This window comes from Corvus hawaiiensis, chromosome 4 (genome assembly GCF_020740725.1).
Source record: "Corvus hawaiiensis isolate bCorHaw1 chromosome 4, bCorHaw1.pri.cur, whole genome shotgun sequence".
NCBI lineage: Eukaryota > Metazoa > Chordata > Aves > Passeriformes > Corvidae > Corvus > Corvus hawaiiensis.
Window position 1 is genome coordinate 32,512,514 of NC_063216.1, and position 16,021 is coordinate 32,528,534.

Sequence of the window (16,021 nt, forward strand, 5' to 3'; positions counted from 1 at the left end):
GCAGCGCTCGGCACACCGCTGCTGGGAGCGGACCCCGGTACAAGGAAACCCCGCACCGTGCCTGCAGCCCCCGGCCGCATCAGAGAGTCCGCACCGCCGCGCGCAGCATCCAGACACACTTACCAGTTCCAGGGATGCTGCTGATGGTGTTTTTCAGAGCCATTAAGCACCAGCAATCAAAGTCATAAAGCAAAATAACCTGTGACGCACTTCCACAAAGTAGAGATACTCTGTAATTTTTACTTTGAAATAATAATGCAATTGAAGTTACATGTATCATGAAAAGAGATTTTGTGTGTGTGTGGCTATTCTCCATTACATAATTCTTCATCTTGTGAAGAAATAACACCTTGCATACCTCACATGAACACATTTCAGAGTTGAACAGCAAATGACCGTGGTATTAACCATTTCAGCTGGTTTATTACTGTAACTATCTGGAATATATTCTTTGACAGATGTAAAGAACAAAAAAGCCCTGCAATGAAAAATTATTAATGGAAACTTACTTTTCCCCATTTCTTTCCAGAGGAACTGTAACTGCAATCAGCTTAGTTGCAGCCGGAATTAATTGGGTTCCTCTGAAGAGCTGGAGGGCTCTTTCTGATCAGAGGGTATAAATACAGAAAAAGTTATACTCATGTGTTAGGATCTGATAGCTGTACAATATTCTGTGCATAGTGAACAAAATGACTTCTATGAATCCATGGCATGTTTCTATAAAAATGCAGTAAAGAAAATATAATGCACCGTGGGATACTTTTCTATGAAAATAAATGCTATGTGGTCCTTTTAAAAGATATATCTCCCAAAATAAAATTAAAAAAAGTATCCATCACTGCACATCCCAGATCTCACAGAGAAGAGGTGTGAATTTGTGATCATTCACTCTCCATGACATCAACATCTCTGCGTGATGATGGTTAAATGTCCGTAATTCTGTGAGACGACCCAGAAGACATGCAAAGTGTTGAGGGTTATCTGGATGGTGAAGTTTGCAGACTTTTTGTAGAATATCCAGTAGTGGTTCTTGAAGCCTTTCCACAGAATCTCTGTCCTTTATGTATTGTCGATCTGATTATGGTTTTAAAGAAAAGAAGTAATTAGCAAGTATATTCTCTGATACATTGCAATTATTTGCACTGATAACTTAATATAAAAATATTCAAATATTTTCACTGACCACTGATGTTCACAAAGAATATTTATTCTGAAAATAAGATGAAATAAAAATGTTTAATGCTGTATTTTTGCTTTAGGGCTTTCATGTAAGCTTCCCACTTCTAGCTAGAGAAAACATTTAACCTTCTCAAAAACCAAAGTGTTTTAACTCTACAATGTTTCACTGGAGTTCTATCATCATCTTTCCATGTGGTTCTGCACCAGAGTATGTCTTGCAGTGCATTGCAAGAACTGAGCAACACCCTAAGTTCTTGGGGGTGTAGTACTCCTGGGGAATTTAGCCAGTTGAGAAGAGTGTACAAGCAGGTCACCAGGGCAAAATCAAACATCTTCATCCTCATATTAAATTTCTTTGTTAGAAAATACTTATCTTTTTATTTTGTTCATATGGAAGCATGTGTTTGGATACTTGGATTGGGAGGGAAAGAGGAGAATGGGATTTTTGGTGTAAAAAAATCTCCTGAGACACACTGACTCAAAGAGTGATGGAAATGCTTCACGTTCCCATCCTTCATGAAACCTGATTTGGAAACCTCCCAATAAAGGCTGAAGACCTTCATTGTCATACTCTATTCTAAGCTATAGGGTTTCCCAATTTCCCTCCAAAAAATGTGGCATTCCACGGTGGTCAGTAGTGATGTGCATGTAGCCACATCTGGGGTTTTCTGAAGGAGGAAGCCTGTTTTGCTAAGCAGTGAAGAGATACCAGTAATTCTTTAAAGCAGGTTATTTAAGCAGTTTTTTCCTTGTATGCAAAACCAAATGGTGTAGCAGGACATTTGGAGTTTGTATTTGTGTGCTTGTTTTCTGGTTTAAATATGACAGAATGAGCACGTACGCTCTCTTACTCCATGTAGAATGTAAGTTTTTACAAATCTCACATCATGCTCCTCATGCTTTCTTTCCAAAATCACTAATATTTAATTCTGGATGAGAAGTTACCTGGAGACAGGATAACTATGGCTGTGAGCAGTGCATATTCCTCCTGTGTCATCTTCAGCTCTCCAATGCTTTTATAAAAATTAAACATGGGAGTTATGAATTCATCTGAGATACCTGTGAGAAGGAAAAAATAGTTACAGTATGTCTTAATTATTGAAGCAGTCGGTTTATTGCTACCCAGCAATTATTTCATATTTTGTATTGACTGTTTTGTGGGAGAAATCTACTACAGAAATCATGATGCAAGACAATTAGTTACAAAAGTGCAAGCACATCCTTGTTTTCCAGAGCAAACTAGACACAGGCAAGCACTGGCAATTTCTTTTTGCATAGTTTCAAAGTCTTTCTTTCAAACAATTTATTTAACTCTGCAGGTTTGTCCATCTGGCTCTTCAGGACAAGTCTCATACGTGGTTTTCTCGTTGTCTGCTGATAATCCTCTTTGCGAAGCAGTGCCTGTGTTCCCTGTCTCTGCATTAGTTATACGGAAACCTCTCAGGGTGTATGGTTTAATTCTAGCCCAACTCTACTCTACAGCTAACTGCCTTGGGCAGTTGCTTCAGTTGTCTCCATAAAGATGCTTAATTACTCCTTTTATGTAGCCTGAAACTCTTGTTAGGTCTAGGATTACCTGTACTCCAAGATCAACTTGCTTGCAATAACTATTACCTTAAAGCATGAAATAATTATCAAAATATTATTTTATTATTATAAAATACAGAGCCAAAAATAGTTAAAATCCAGGCCTATTTAAGAATGGGATCATGTGATTCTCTCACCATCAGCGAAAGCCTTTGGGGTTTCCAAACTAAGGCATACCAATGAGGCTTCTTCTTGCTGACTTTGTCATCAGGTCACAATGTTCTTAGTTAGCCTTAAATTACAAATGTACTCCATCCTGCTCTTTGGTGTAAAAGAGAAGTAAGTCTTGTGACATCAAAATTATTCTTTTTTTAAATGGTATGTGAGTCACTCAGAGCAGACACTAGACTATTGACAGCAGCTGCTTGCAGCTCTGAAGCAGTGTAGACATCCAAACCAGTGGTTCTGCAGCAAGAGTCTTTTGGCCTTCCTTGGCTGAAAGGATGGAAACCTCCTTGGTTCCCACAGATGAGGGCCATAGGATGTCTTGTCGATTTAATCTTAATTTTGAGCTGTTCTAGAAGTCTTTATAACTTGCCTTGGAAACCACATGAAATAATGCAGTTTTGAGTGTTATGTGCAACACAAAGCTGAAATCCAGGACTAGGGAGGTTTGGAGTGCCTCCAGTAGGGGAAATTCAAACTGAAACTCAGCAGGTGGAACTCAAAGAAAGGAAACATGAAGTCACTTGACTTAACTATGAAATAGTCACATTTTGCTGTGACAGTGAATTTACTTCAAGCAGTGGAATAGTTTTGTGTCCCAGCAGTGAAAGAATGGTCTTGCAGGGTGTGGTTTATTTTATGGCTGAGTCATGTGTTTAAACACATGACATAAACAACCTATGTTCACTTCAGATTACAAGCCACAAATCCTGTTTTTGTGATGAGTTCAATACTACTGAGTCTAAGTAAATTAAGCAGATATATATGATGCGGGTCAGCTCGTCCTGTAGAAGTTAGTAACACAGCTGGACCTTCTTACAGAGCAAACAATAGTCATAGCATCTAATGTGCTGCAAGGCTTATGTTGTTAGTCATCAACCTTAACTACTTAAAATTTTGAATACTTGTTATTGCTAACTTTTTGGGAACCACCTGTCTTTCCCTTGGGTGGTTTTAAATGCCAAGGTTCCTTATAGTGTGTAAGTAGCACATATATGCAGCACAGTTTGCATGAAACTAGAAACAAAAAATAATAAAAAGCTGGGCCCTAAAGAAGAGCAAATGAATTCCTTTCATGGATATGAGTACCTCAGCAACAGCATGAGAAAAGTCCAAGACAAACTTGATATTTTTATAAGTCTCTGTGCAAGGTATTGTGCCTCTGGGCACAATAGTCTTGACAGGAAACAAGAAATGGTAGGAAGTGATCTGTGACTAAGACTCCCATCATTTGTTTCTCATATTCATAATTTGATTTTTTTTTTTGAAGGTCAGGTTTGCTTTCAGCTGGATGAAATAATTGCTTTTGGTGATCCCAAACTCCTCAAATCCTGTTGTCAATATAGCAGAAGAAGGATGAAAGTGTTGCTGGCAAACAGGATGTGGGAAAACTAATTCAGTTCCTCACTGGTCCAAACAATGCCTAAGCATATAGTAAAACAATCCCTGCCCAGAAAGCTTATAAGCTAACCTTAAGAAACTGAAGTATAAATAGGTGAAGAAAAAATGAGTATAGATGTGGAAGCAAATGAAATTACTGCCGAGAACTCTGCATTAGTGTACTGCAAACAGAGAAATAAAACCGTAGAGATGGGAGGGAGTAGAAAGGGATGTTTCAGCAATTCAAGTGTTTTATCACTTTTCCTAAGGAGAACAGAACTTCAAAATCTTTGAATTGATATATGTCACAAGGCAATAATGAAAAAAAAACCCCATTAAAAATTAACAATTACGAAACTAGGATAATGGACTCTTTCCTTGGTTAGTAGTTTTGCTGTCATCCCGCCTATGCTGGAGTTTCCCTGTTAGTACTTCATCTTCCTGTATGCACATTACACAAATTGCTTTTTCGTCACAAGAGGGGGCTGTTTTCTAATGTGATTGTAAACGCTTCGGTTTGGATTTAATAAGCTCCAACAGAAAGAAAAAAAAGGCAGGAAACATAGGAAACAGATGTTTATAGTTCTTACTTTTTTTCCTAGCTACTGTACGAGATGTTGTCACTTCAATTCAGATTATCAGAACAAGAATTAAAGGTGATTTGGTGCTTGTAACTGGAAAGGCTAGAGAAGAAATGAGTTATGTGATTTTCCCAATGTCATTAGTACAAGTTATACCCAAAAGTGAAAAAAAAAATCAAATAGATGAAATTATATTTCTGGCCTCATTGAGAACAGAAAAGTTAGTTCCGCCTAACCCTCTATATTTAGATCAGACAAGAGCCCTGCACAGTGCTGTCAGGCAGGCAGAGCTTCCTGGTCACTGCTAATAGTACCTCCTTCCTAACTTTTTTCAAAAGGGTTTCAAAACCCTTGGTTCATGCAGCATTGTGGCAGTAAGAACATGCTCATCCTTCATATGTCATTGGGCATCTTTCCACGTTACACAGATCCCTACCTAACCGCCAGCCCAACTCCGTCAGCATACTGCAGGTTGTTTGATTATTTCTTTATGTTCATGTATGTCTGGCTGTAAACCCAAGCGTAGTCAGTGGGAAATAAAAGCTTTACTGAGTGCAGCTTTGCAGCATCAGACTAGAGCAGATTTAAACCCATGAACATTATTCATTCAACACCCCTTCCTTGCACAACTTCATCTCCATCTGTAGCCCAAGAAACAGCATTACTCTACACCTTGCCTTTTTTAGAGTTTTGTTGCTATGATTTTTCTATGAAGGTAAGATCACTGATACTTTCATAAAGTTTGCAGTTTCAGGCCGTGAATAATTATCTGTTTAACATAATCCTGGAATAGGTGTTTTTACTGTTATATCAAGTCAGTATTGACAGCTTTTTGAGACAGCATTCTGTCTTCTATTTTTTTCTGTTTTGTAAAACTGAATAATTAATCTATTGCAAGAAGAAAGCTTGAGAGTAAATGCTAATTAACAGTAACTAGCACTGTGTTATTAATATAGATAGAGATCGTTTTTTCTTGATAAAGATTGAGGTGTTAGTGAATATGAAACCAAAGGTATATTAGTAGCTGCTTTATGCAAATAAAATATTCTAATTACTCACAAACTTACATTTTATCTTTCACATTGTTCCATCCACCAGAATTGCTTTTCATGCTGCTTATTAGCTCTCCCTTCTGAGCTATTCAAATGCATCAGTGATCCTTTAAACACTGATCAAATTCACCCCCTTGATGCTGAGTGCCAGATAGGGGAAAATCTAGCCAGGAGAGAAGACACAGCAGAGCATAGGCACATGCTCTTCTGTCTGTCATTATCTTGTAGGGGTTAAATAGCCAACTTAAATGAGAAGTTAGCATGTGTGGAGCAGAACTCAAAACGAAGTAGCAAACCCCCCCCCCTTCTTTAAAGCAATCCATAGGACCTCTGTTAAGTCATAATTGCAAGCAAAGAAGCCTTAGCTTAAAAAAACCCAAACAAACCAAGCCTGCAAGGAGGGTGCAAATGACCTTGCCTCATACCCTCCTTTGGCAGTGGCCTGAGTGCCTGCAGTCAGGAGAGAAATGTGGTCTGGCACACAGTTAGCAGCATCTGCACTGCTTGAGCTAGTCTTCATAGGCAGAGTCTAAAAAAGTTTTTGGCCTGAAGAAGCACACTTATGCAGAAGAAAAGAGGTCAGGTCCCTGACGTCTGTTCTTGCTTTCATGGTATAGATCTATTCTGTATATATGATTTAAATAATTTTAGCAACTGTATTTATTACTCAGGAACCTATCACTGGAAGAGTCGGTGTGGTAGATTGTGCAGGAAAGGTGTGTGAACAGAAAAGCTCTTTCCTATATTTTGTATTTTAAAGTGGTCCAAATTTCTAAATGTTTTGGGCAGTGTGCCAGTTTTGCCTTGAGCCACAGGATGATGTGTCTCCTTCCACGAGGATGCACACGACTGTTGGGAGAGTTAGACACTTTGGACACGTCAGTGAAGATCATTTCATTTCTCTGCACAAACCCCGGCACAGTGGGGTCCTGAAGCAGCACCCTTGCTCAGTACTAATAACTAAATGATAGAAGACAAGGGCAATGGAAATTATCCGTGTTCCAATAACAAACTTTGCTTTTGGTTGCAGGAGCCTCTTATCCAAATCAATGTGAACTTTGTATCCCACATTCAATGGCAAAAGGTGGTCTCTTGCCAATGCTTTGAAAGTGCAGCTATTTTTTTTTTTTTTACTTTGGATCTGAGTGTACTTCAGCACCTGTAACCCATCCAGGAAGACAACAGTGTATTTCACAATGTCACATGTCCTGCTGCCAACTTAAAATTTGGGTCCAGATATTCCTTTTCTGTCAATACCAGGTAGTATTTTATTTCCCAATACTCAAATTCCTAGAATTGCTCTGTAGAGTAAAATGATGAAATAAAAATCTCTGTCTTTTCATGACCACTGAAACCTGGTATCTTTAGCAAAACAAACTACAAATGCTCACAGAGAAAAATTTCTGTATCTCAGCTCTGTTTTTTTAAAAATACTGTACTGCTCAATAATGGGGAGAATTTGCTTTCAAAATAACAGAAAAACACTAAGCATTAAATTACTGGAATGTCAGCCTTTCACCAAGTGAGTCAATCACAATGTGGTATATGCACAGTGAAGCATCAAATAAGATGAGTAAATGGCACCAAATCTCAGTAACATTAAATAAAATGTCTGTATTTCTCATTAAGTCTCAATATTAGAGTGCGTAGGAGAGGATTTCAGTCACACAAGCAGCTGATGCACGAATTTTCATAAGGGGTTATGGAGAAAGACCATCAGGGCACAAAGGCAGTCTCTGAGGTGCAGCAGGACTTGAGCAATAGGCACAAGCTGAGAAATAAAAATACACCTCATCAGCATGAGAATGAAAATGAATGCTGATAACGCTCAAAGGTCATCACCACCAGATCTCTGACTTCCTTATCAGAAAAAAAACCCCAACATTCCATACAATCAGACTGGAGAAGACATAAATATTAATAGATGAGAGCAGCTTCAAAGTGGACATGGTGGCAGGTGACAGAAGTCTGGACAGCTTGTGACTTTTAGGCAGGATCACCACCACCCTCCCTGATTTTATGGATACAGGCATCAAAGCTTGACAATAGAACGTATGTGATATTCAAGCATTAGTCTGTACCTGAAAATATACGGACAGAAATTCTGACTAACAGCAACAATTAATGGCTGCTGGCATGAAAAGGTTTAGGACCTCCCTAGGAGCCATAAATAATCCTGATGCTGTTTTTTCATTTATTACCTATAAACTTGATTTTTAAACTCCCACTCAGCCATCACTGAACTTCTTCTGATGCTCTCTATTGTCTTTGTAGGTTTCAGTTTGCTGCATTTAGCCTTTTTTGTTTGTGTGTTTGTTTTTTTAGATTTTTGTTTGTTTTCCAGTGAGGTGTATGTAAAAAGAGGGATATAATCTCTTCTGGCCAGTCCTATCTCTTGGACCAGTCTATAACATAATGGGCAGTAGTGTTTGTTGTTACTGGTTAACACTGGAGAAGACTGCTTACATTTCTACTCTAAGGTCACATTGGGTACAGGCTATTATGAAACCTAGAGCCCTGGTGTTGAGTCCTATGACATGCAGGGGTGTGAACTGCATAATATTTGATATTTTTAATATTAAATATTTGTAATATTTTTATTTTACTCTAATTTATATTACATATTACTGAAATAACATTGAAAGCTGTATGTGTAAACAATGATAACAAAAGAATTCATATGCCTTTCCTTCATTTTGTTCAAACTTGGACACATGAAAATAATGAGGATTTAAGCCACAAAAATAAGCTATTTCCATAGTAGATATTTTAAAACTATTTCAAAGTTTTATTTATCTAGAAATTAAATAGGTCTAGTAGCAGTAATTAAACTACAAATGCAAAGATTTACAAGCTGCTTTTGTTATTTATTGTCACAGCCCCCTTAAAGGCAGCAGGGGAAAATGTTTTAAAGTAGGCTTGAATTTGCAGAAGTAGAGAAATAAACTATAAGGGAAAGGTTATTTTTTTCTGTATTCTGGCTCTTAATAGAAGGAAAGAATGCAGTCAGCAGCAGTAAGCTGGATAATACATTATCTTCCTGTAATACAGGGAGGGAGAAGTTCTAATATCAGTGTTTCCTCTTATGTCTTCAACTTGATCCTGGCTTGAGGGAAGATGGTTTAGAAAGCGTCTTCCAAGAGCAAGAAGATACACGTTTGTGTTTATACACGCACACATATTTTAAAAGGTACTGTGTTTCATTTCTTTAGAACTATTTAGCCCTGTTTTTTGGTCTAAGAATTTGCTTTTAATTTACCTTGGTTTTTTTCTCTGCAGAAAAAGTCTTCCTTTGGCATAAACAATACATTTGAAATTGTTACTTGTCTTGAAAATTTGTTCTACACTAAATGTTTCTTTTTAAAATCTGTGACATGACAGGTAAATAATACTAAGGCAGGATAAAATGTAGTATTCCAGCCAGTTGTGTTGTCATGAATCTAGTACAAACTAAAAAAAAAAAAATTGCATCTCATCTGGATTCAGTAGTTGCAAAGAATTAATAGAATATTTTAAAATTATGACTAAGGAAAGATTACTGGTATGACATAATGGCTTATGCTATGTTCTGGCTTCAAGTATTTCTTGCTTCTGGGGTTTATTTAATGAACAGTTGATACCCTGAACAAAGAAGCTTGATATTCACTGTACAGATTAGAGAAGGTTTCAGTAATCATGTTGCCATATGGATTTCTTTCTCTAAAACCTATTTTTATCAAAAATGGGGGTTATAATCCAGTAAAAAAATCTCTTAATGAAGACATTTGGATCCATGACAACTCATTACAGTTTCCAGGAAATATATCTGGCCTTCTTGGCATACTTCCCTGCCTGCAGAACTTGGACCAGAAGCTATTCATATCACTCTGGAAGTCCCTGTTTCCAGTTCATCAAAGAGTAACCTCTTATAATCAATCAAAATGAAAGAAATATAAAAACCTACTAATTATAAACTTAGAAACGAGTGTGCTAAGCCGAAATAAATACATACGTTCAGCTAGTGCATTATTCTCAAGTTTTCTGACTCCTTTTCAGTGCATTAAATATATAAGCATTGGCTTAATTTTGCTTACATCAGTAGAACTTTCTGAACTGAATTCAAGTCCATTTCCATGAATAATATTGAGGTTACATGTTCTTCTGTCTCTTCTCTTTCTGATCCTTAAAAAGGAAAGTCAGAAGCCAGAATCTACAGACTGACTCTCTGATTCAGAATTGTTGATTTCTTTGAATATTCAGCAATAGGTAGCTGAGGGTTGGATAAAGCTTGCTGATCAATACAGAAAAATGCAAAACATTCAGTATTGCATTGGTGGAGCACAAAGAATGCATAATAATGCAAAACACAATTTTCCTGCTCTTAAGGAACAATATCTAGCCCCATTTGGCTTTTCATAATTATTAATATTTATGTCTAGGACCAGTGGAATTTATCAGAGTCACTGAGCTTTTGATTGACTTTAAGAAGCAGAAAACATACAGAGAAAATGCTGTATTTGTAATTCTTTTATGCACTTTGTGCAGTGTGATTCAATTTTACCAAAACATCCCTAAGAATAGGTGCTTGCCTTCAGTCATCTCCAGTAACATCCTAAAATCTTTTTTTCTTTTCTTCTTATAGGGATTGCCTTTGAAAGCATAATTACCAATACTGTGTGTGAACAATTTGAAATGGTACTATTTCTTCTTCATCATTCTTTCATGCTTATCGTTGGAGACATGCACTAGTTTTATTTGATGTAGCGTTATTGATAATACTTGCAAAGTACTTGTAAAGAAACCTTTACCTTATGAACTTTAGACTCAAGGCTGAGTTAGATTTGTTCTAGTTAACATAAAAACATTCAGATAAATCTGTCTCAATGCTACTAAACAATCTTACTCTAGCTTTCCAAGGGCCAAATACTGACACAGAAGTTGCAATGGTGTGGTTTGTTTTTGCCTCACTAAACAAGATACCTACCACTATTGCGAATTCTTTCTTCTAAAAGGAAAGTATGTCCCGTAGGAAGTTTCCTGCTGAAGATCTCAGCTGAACGGAGGAACATTGCTTCTACTGCTGAGCCCTTCAGCAAAGCAATCTGGTCTTCATGATCAAGGGTTTGGAAGCCTGAGGAGACATTAGAGATAAGTCAGACAGTAGAAGTTCCCACTTCTTTCTGTCCTGAAATTCCTGCACGTGAGGTGCCACACATCTGCATAACCTTGATGCTGGTGTCAGTAGGGTTGCCAAGTGCTGCAGAAATTGAAACCCAGACTTCAGAAAGTGACACTGATTTGAACCTCCCCAAAGTTTATGAGGATTACACGTGTGTTTGTTTTCAGGGTACTTTTAGAGGATAAGCAAAATGTGGTGTAGCATAACCAATAGTGAGAATTTTGTCTAGCTCCATAATATCTTCTGTCATGTTTCCACCAGAGCTCTCTACGTGCCTTCCCCACTGCCATGCTGCTTTCAGTGTTACAATGCACCTTCCTTAGTTAAAGGGGACCTCTACCATATGCCCAGTATTCAGTCTTGAGGTAACATCAACTTGAGAGTTGAAAAAATGCTAATAAACTCAGATTTTCAGCATTTGTCCATAACACATTGTGCCAGGACCATAAATACTGGTGCCACCAACTAGAGAAAGTTCTTGCATGGGACTCACAATTCAGTGGATGTTATAACCTAGAGGCATTTCTAGAAAGGCAGCAAAGGGCATGAAGTAGAGTCTAGAAAGTGTTAATTTAGAGGCAGACTATTTGGCATTGCAGCAATATATAGAAATAAAATCTCTCTACAGACACAATCCCTTTTCTGAGCATTTTGTTTGTCCATAGCTAAAGGGTGCCACATCTTGGAGTGGCAGAGTTTGGATTGCTCAACCTACTATTCTTCTGAGAACAAAGCACCTTTGTGCTTTGTATCTAAAGTATCTAAGCAATGTGTAGAAGGAGCAGGAATTGTTTTATAGTCTTCAAAATATACACAACTATTGCCAAAAGGCAACAGAAAGGCATGTAAACCTTGCAATAACAAAATTTGCCCCAACATGCTGGATATACCTGGTAGTTTTTTAGTGAATTCCACAAGAACCTGCACATGACTGGTAGCCATTTCTGTTAAAATCAGAAAATTTCCTTCAGCACTGAATTCCTCGTTTAACTGTTAAAAATTAAACCAAACAAAATCTGTTAATTTTCACTGACATTTCACATTTAAGAGCATAAAATACAAGAACTATTGGACTGGACCAGGCAAGAGTTCCACCAAATATTGTAATTTGTCTCCAATCTTGGCAAACCAAAGTATTTTGGAAGGCAGCATAAGAAGTAGACATAAGAGTATCTTAGATACACATAAGAGTATCTTTTCCTCTAGAAATTATTTTCAAGCTTCCAGGCTGGTGTCTTTATAGAAAGGAAGATTGACAGCAAGTCAAACTCAAATCACTGCCTATACTGACAATGGAAAAACAAAGCTCCAATCAGCAAAGGTTAGATTTGATCATAAAAGTCTTATTCTAGAGTTGAAAGCTTTTTCTTAACATTTAAGTTTGATAGACAAAGATGTGGTCTAACTGTTGACTGAATGGGAAAGATTCTGCCCCAGTTTCAGCATACTTTGACTGTAAGCTTTTACCCATAGTTTGCTCTACTTTACTGTACCTACTTATGCTGACTACAAGTATTTTTTGCTGTGTAATCCTCAGCTTTATTATCAGTTTTTCAAGAATGAATTTGTCAATATACTTACTAGTTTTTTTGACACCTCCTGTGGTATTTTTTGTTTACTGTATGAATCCATAATATAATTAAGAAGTTTCTGCTGTTCTGGGGTAAATTCTACCTTCTCCTATACTGGCAAAAAAAAAACAAAAAACAACGCCCATCACGAAATGCAGTCATAGTAATGATGTAGAATTTCTTGATTTAGGCAAGATCTATACATCTATTTTTCACCATTTGAAGACCAAGGAGATAAGAGGTTTGCTTGTTACTGAGGTTTTTGTAGAAGTGTACAGAAGAGAGGTATATAATGTTTTTAAACTGCATAGGTTTGTGTGGTTATTTATCAGAAATTAGGAAATGTTTAGCATATAACTAGGTATGTTAGAGTTTTAATATCACACCTCACTGTATGTGATATATGTACCACAGAAAAAATACTGCATGGATCTTACACATGCCTTACAGAGTTTTGACTAAAAAATTATCAGAACTACTTTTACACTCAAGGTATTTCCTTGACTTGGTGGAAGATGGAGTTTTAATTAATACAGGTAGCTCCAGAGAGCTTTCAATACTCTTTATTCACTGTACTAGATGCATTTAACAAAAATCAAACATCACCACTACTGTATGAACTATTACAAGAATTCTCTTACCCTATATATTTTAGTTGTAGATGTTACTTGTTTCACATCATGGCCTTCGTTGTCTTCATCGACTGTGTGATCTGGGGGCTGCTTCACATTTTTCCGTAGCCTTTTTGACTTGCACTGTATCTCTGTTAAGAGACCTAGGACACATAATGCAACATAAAGCATTCATATATGAACTTATATATGCCTGAAGCATTGAAGAGGTACATAAACATGCCCACGAATGCTCTTTACACTAACAACCCCGCTTACCTGTGCAGATCATCTCCTGAATGCGTCATTATCTTTGGATGTGAGTCTAATGAGACAAGCTAGGTACACACGATAAATAGTCTAGCCCACATGGAGCTCATCTGCAGAGCAACACAGTTGGTTCTGCTAACCCAGCATTCACACACTGAGCATGTCAGGGGTCTTCCTTTGGACCAACTCTAATCTATTCTTACAGGCAAAAAACCTGTTAGTGATGGGAGAATTGTGCCTTTGGTTTAGTTTTATACAAGAGAAAAGCCTTTCCTGTGCCCCGAGACCTAAACCAAAGTGCAATAAATAGGAACAACTGGAAGACTGTCATCAAAATAATGCACTTTTGCTCTAATCCAGAGTAGTGACTGAGGTGCAGCTGTTCTTACACAAAGAGCTTTGGGTGTTTTCAATAATCTTTAAGCAATATTAGGTCTGTTGTGCAGAATCTTTGGAAAGAAAGCCCACTCAGAAGAGGGGACTCCAGGGCTTTAGCCATTACTGCATCTCTACACAGGTAGACCAACAGCTGAAAACGTAGACTCAGAAGTAACTCAGACTGGCAGACCTACCTTTAAAATATATTTATTTAAGAAGTTACCCAACTGGTCTTGTTATTTTGCTTTTCATTGTATTAGAGGATTGCATAAAGCCCTGGTTTTATTATAGAGTTTAACTTGCCCTAATAAAAGGATTTTTGCATTTGTGGTTTGGGATTTTTTGTTCAGGTGCTTTTGTTCTAGACTACATTTCAGTACCTTGAACCAGTGAGCATCCTTTTGTGGATGTCATAAAAACTATCAATTTTCTTGTGCTAACAAAAGAAAGGAACAATAGGTACCCTACACAATCTGTGGAAGACAGAAATCACAAATGAAAAAGTAATCACCTAAGTATTCATCTAAAAATAAACCTATCAGCACAGGACTTTCTCTTTCTTTCTTTCTTTCTTTCTTTCTTTCTTTCTTTCTTTCTTTCTTTCTTTCTTTCTCTCCTTCCTTCCTTCCTTCCTTCCTTCCTTCCTTCCTTCCTTCCTTCCTTCCTTCCTTCCTTCCTTCCTCTTTCTTTTTCTTTCTTTCTTTTTCTTTCTTTCTTTCTTTCTCTTTCTTTCTTTCTTTCTTTCTTTCTTTCTTTCTTTTTCTTTCTTTCTTTCTCTTTCTTTCTTTCTCTCTTTCTTTCTTTTTCTCTTTCTTTCTTTCTTTCTCTCTTTCTTTTCTTTTTTTTCTTCTTTTCTTTTCTTTTCTTTTTTCTTTCCTTTCCTTTCCTTTCCTTTCCTTTCCTTTCCTTTCCTTTCCTTTCCTTTCCTTTCCTTTCCTTTCCTTTCCTTTCCTTTCCTTTCCTCCCATTCTTCACCTTTAAAAATGCAGAGCAGGAAAAGAGGCTCATTCACTGAGTATATGATGTGGAGGAAGATACAATGAAACCAGTGAATCTCATTGTGAATGTTTTTAATTTCCTGTTTAAGCCCTATATAAAATGACCTACCTGAACTGCTGAGAAAAGAGGAAATTTACATGATTAAAATAAGACCTTCAAAGAATACCTTGAAAGGAAAAAGGAGGGAATAGGAATGATGGAGATAATAATTGGTATCAAGCCATGTAATTTGTGGTGCCACACAACACCATAGATTTCTTTTTCTAAATTATTCAGTGCAATCTTTGGTTCTGTTAATAGGCTTGTGCTATTTTCCACCAGTTTAGGATCTGGTCTATTGCCTTCCTAGGGAAAATTTGCTTTACGTGTGCCTTAAGCATTAAGACAGATTTTTCTCATGCTTCCTGCTAGTGAGTGTTCCCTTGATATCTTATTCTGGCTCCATTTAAGTCAGCTGAAAAACTCGTGTGTGAGACAAGACTTCACTTTTTACCTCAGAGATAGCTAGGTTTCAGTGGGTATTAAATTCCAGGAAGAGTGGCAGAATCTGGGTCTTCCCTAGCTAGACATTTCACCTAAGAAACTTGCAGTTTAGATCAAAATGACAGCAAATGACTGAAATTGATGGGTAGTAATTTTGGTCTGTCTGTAGTTTTCACATAAAGGGCAGGAGAAAGATTGCTGAGTAGCTGTGTCATAAATATTTATAATACTTTACCTCCTTGTTCAGAGGAAAAAAAGAATCCACAGAACTTGCAATTACAATCCTACAAAATGCGTAAGTGAAACAAAGTTCAAGGTAACCTTTTATTTCCTAGTCATATTTTTTCAAATAAATGCCCTATACTACTAGAAGTTTCATGTTTTACTGTCCTAGATTGCCTTGAACTAAAAGCAATTATACAACACACTCCTACTTTAAAGCCATTAAATAGTGCCTTGCCAAACATCCTCATTGCAGTGCATTAGAGCACACTTATGGTTAAGTCATGAGCAACACAAGATACCCCGTGTTTCCATTGCAGAGAGAGAGTCAGATGGCAGTGGCACCCACTGGCTTTTATTTCCCGTATGCCAGCTTGTGAAAATG

The 16,021-nt window shown here is 37.2% G+C and overlaps 1 protein-coding gene across 6 annotated transcripts in view; it reads right to left on the bottom strand.

Annotated features, from left to right (window-relative positions):
• Positions 1-220: 220 nt before the first annotated feature.
• The window catches only part of NR1H4 (nuclear receptor subfamily 1 group H member 4), a 37,235-nt gene continuing 21,434 nt past the window's right edge, over positions 221-16,021 (bottom strand). For 5 of the 6 annotated variants that reach the window (XM_048302428.1, XM_048302431.1, XM_048302427.1 and 2 more), the window contains 6 exons: positions 13,315-13,448; positions 12,684-12,782; positions 11,993-12,092; positions 10,908-11,054; positions 2,125-2,238; positions 221-1,074 (listed from right to left, as the gene is read on the bottom strand). In XM_048302428.1, the coding sequence (XP_048158385.1) occupies positions 836-1,074; positions 2,125-2,238; positions 10,908-11,054; positions 11,993-12,092; positions 12,684-12,782; positions 13,315-13,448 (833 nt within the window). In that variant the 3' untranslated portion in view covers positions 221-835. The other variant, XM_048302433.1, reaches the window with a different exon arrangement.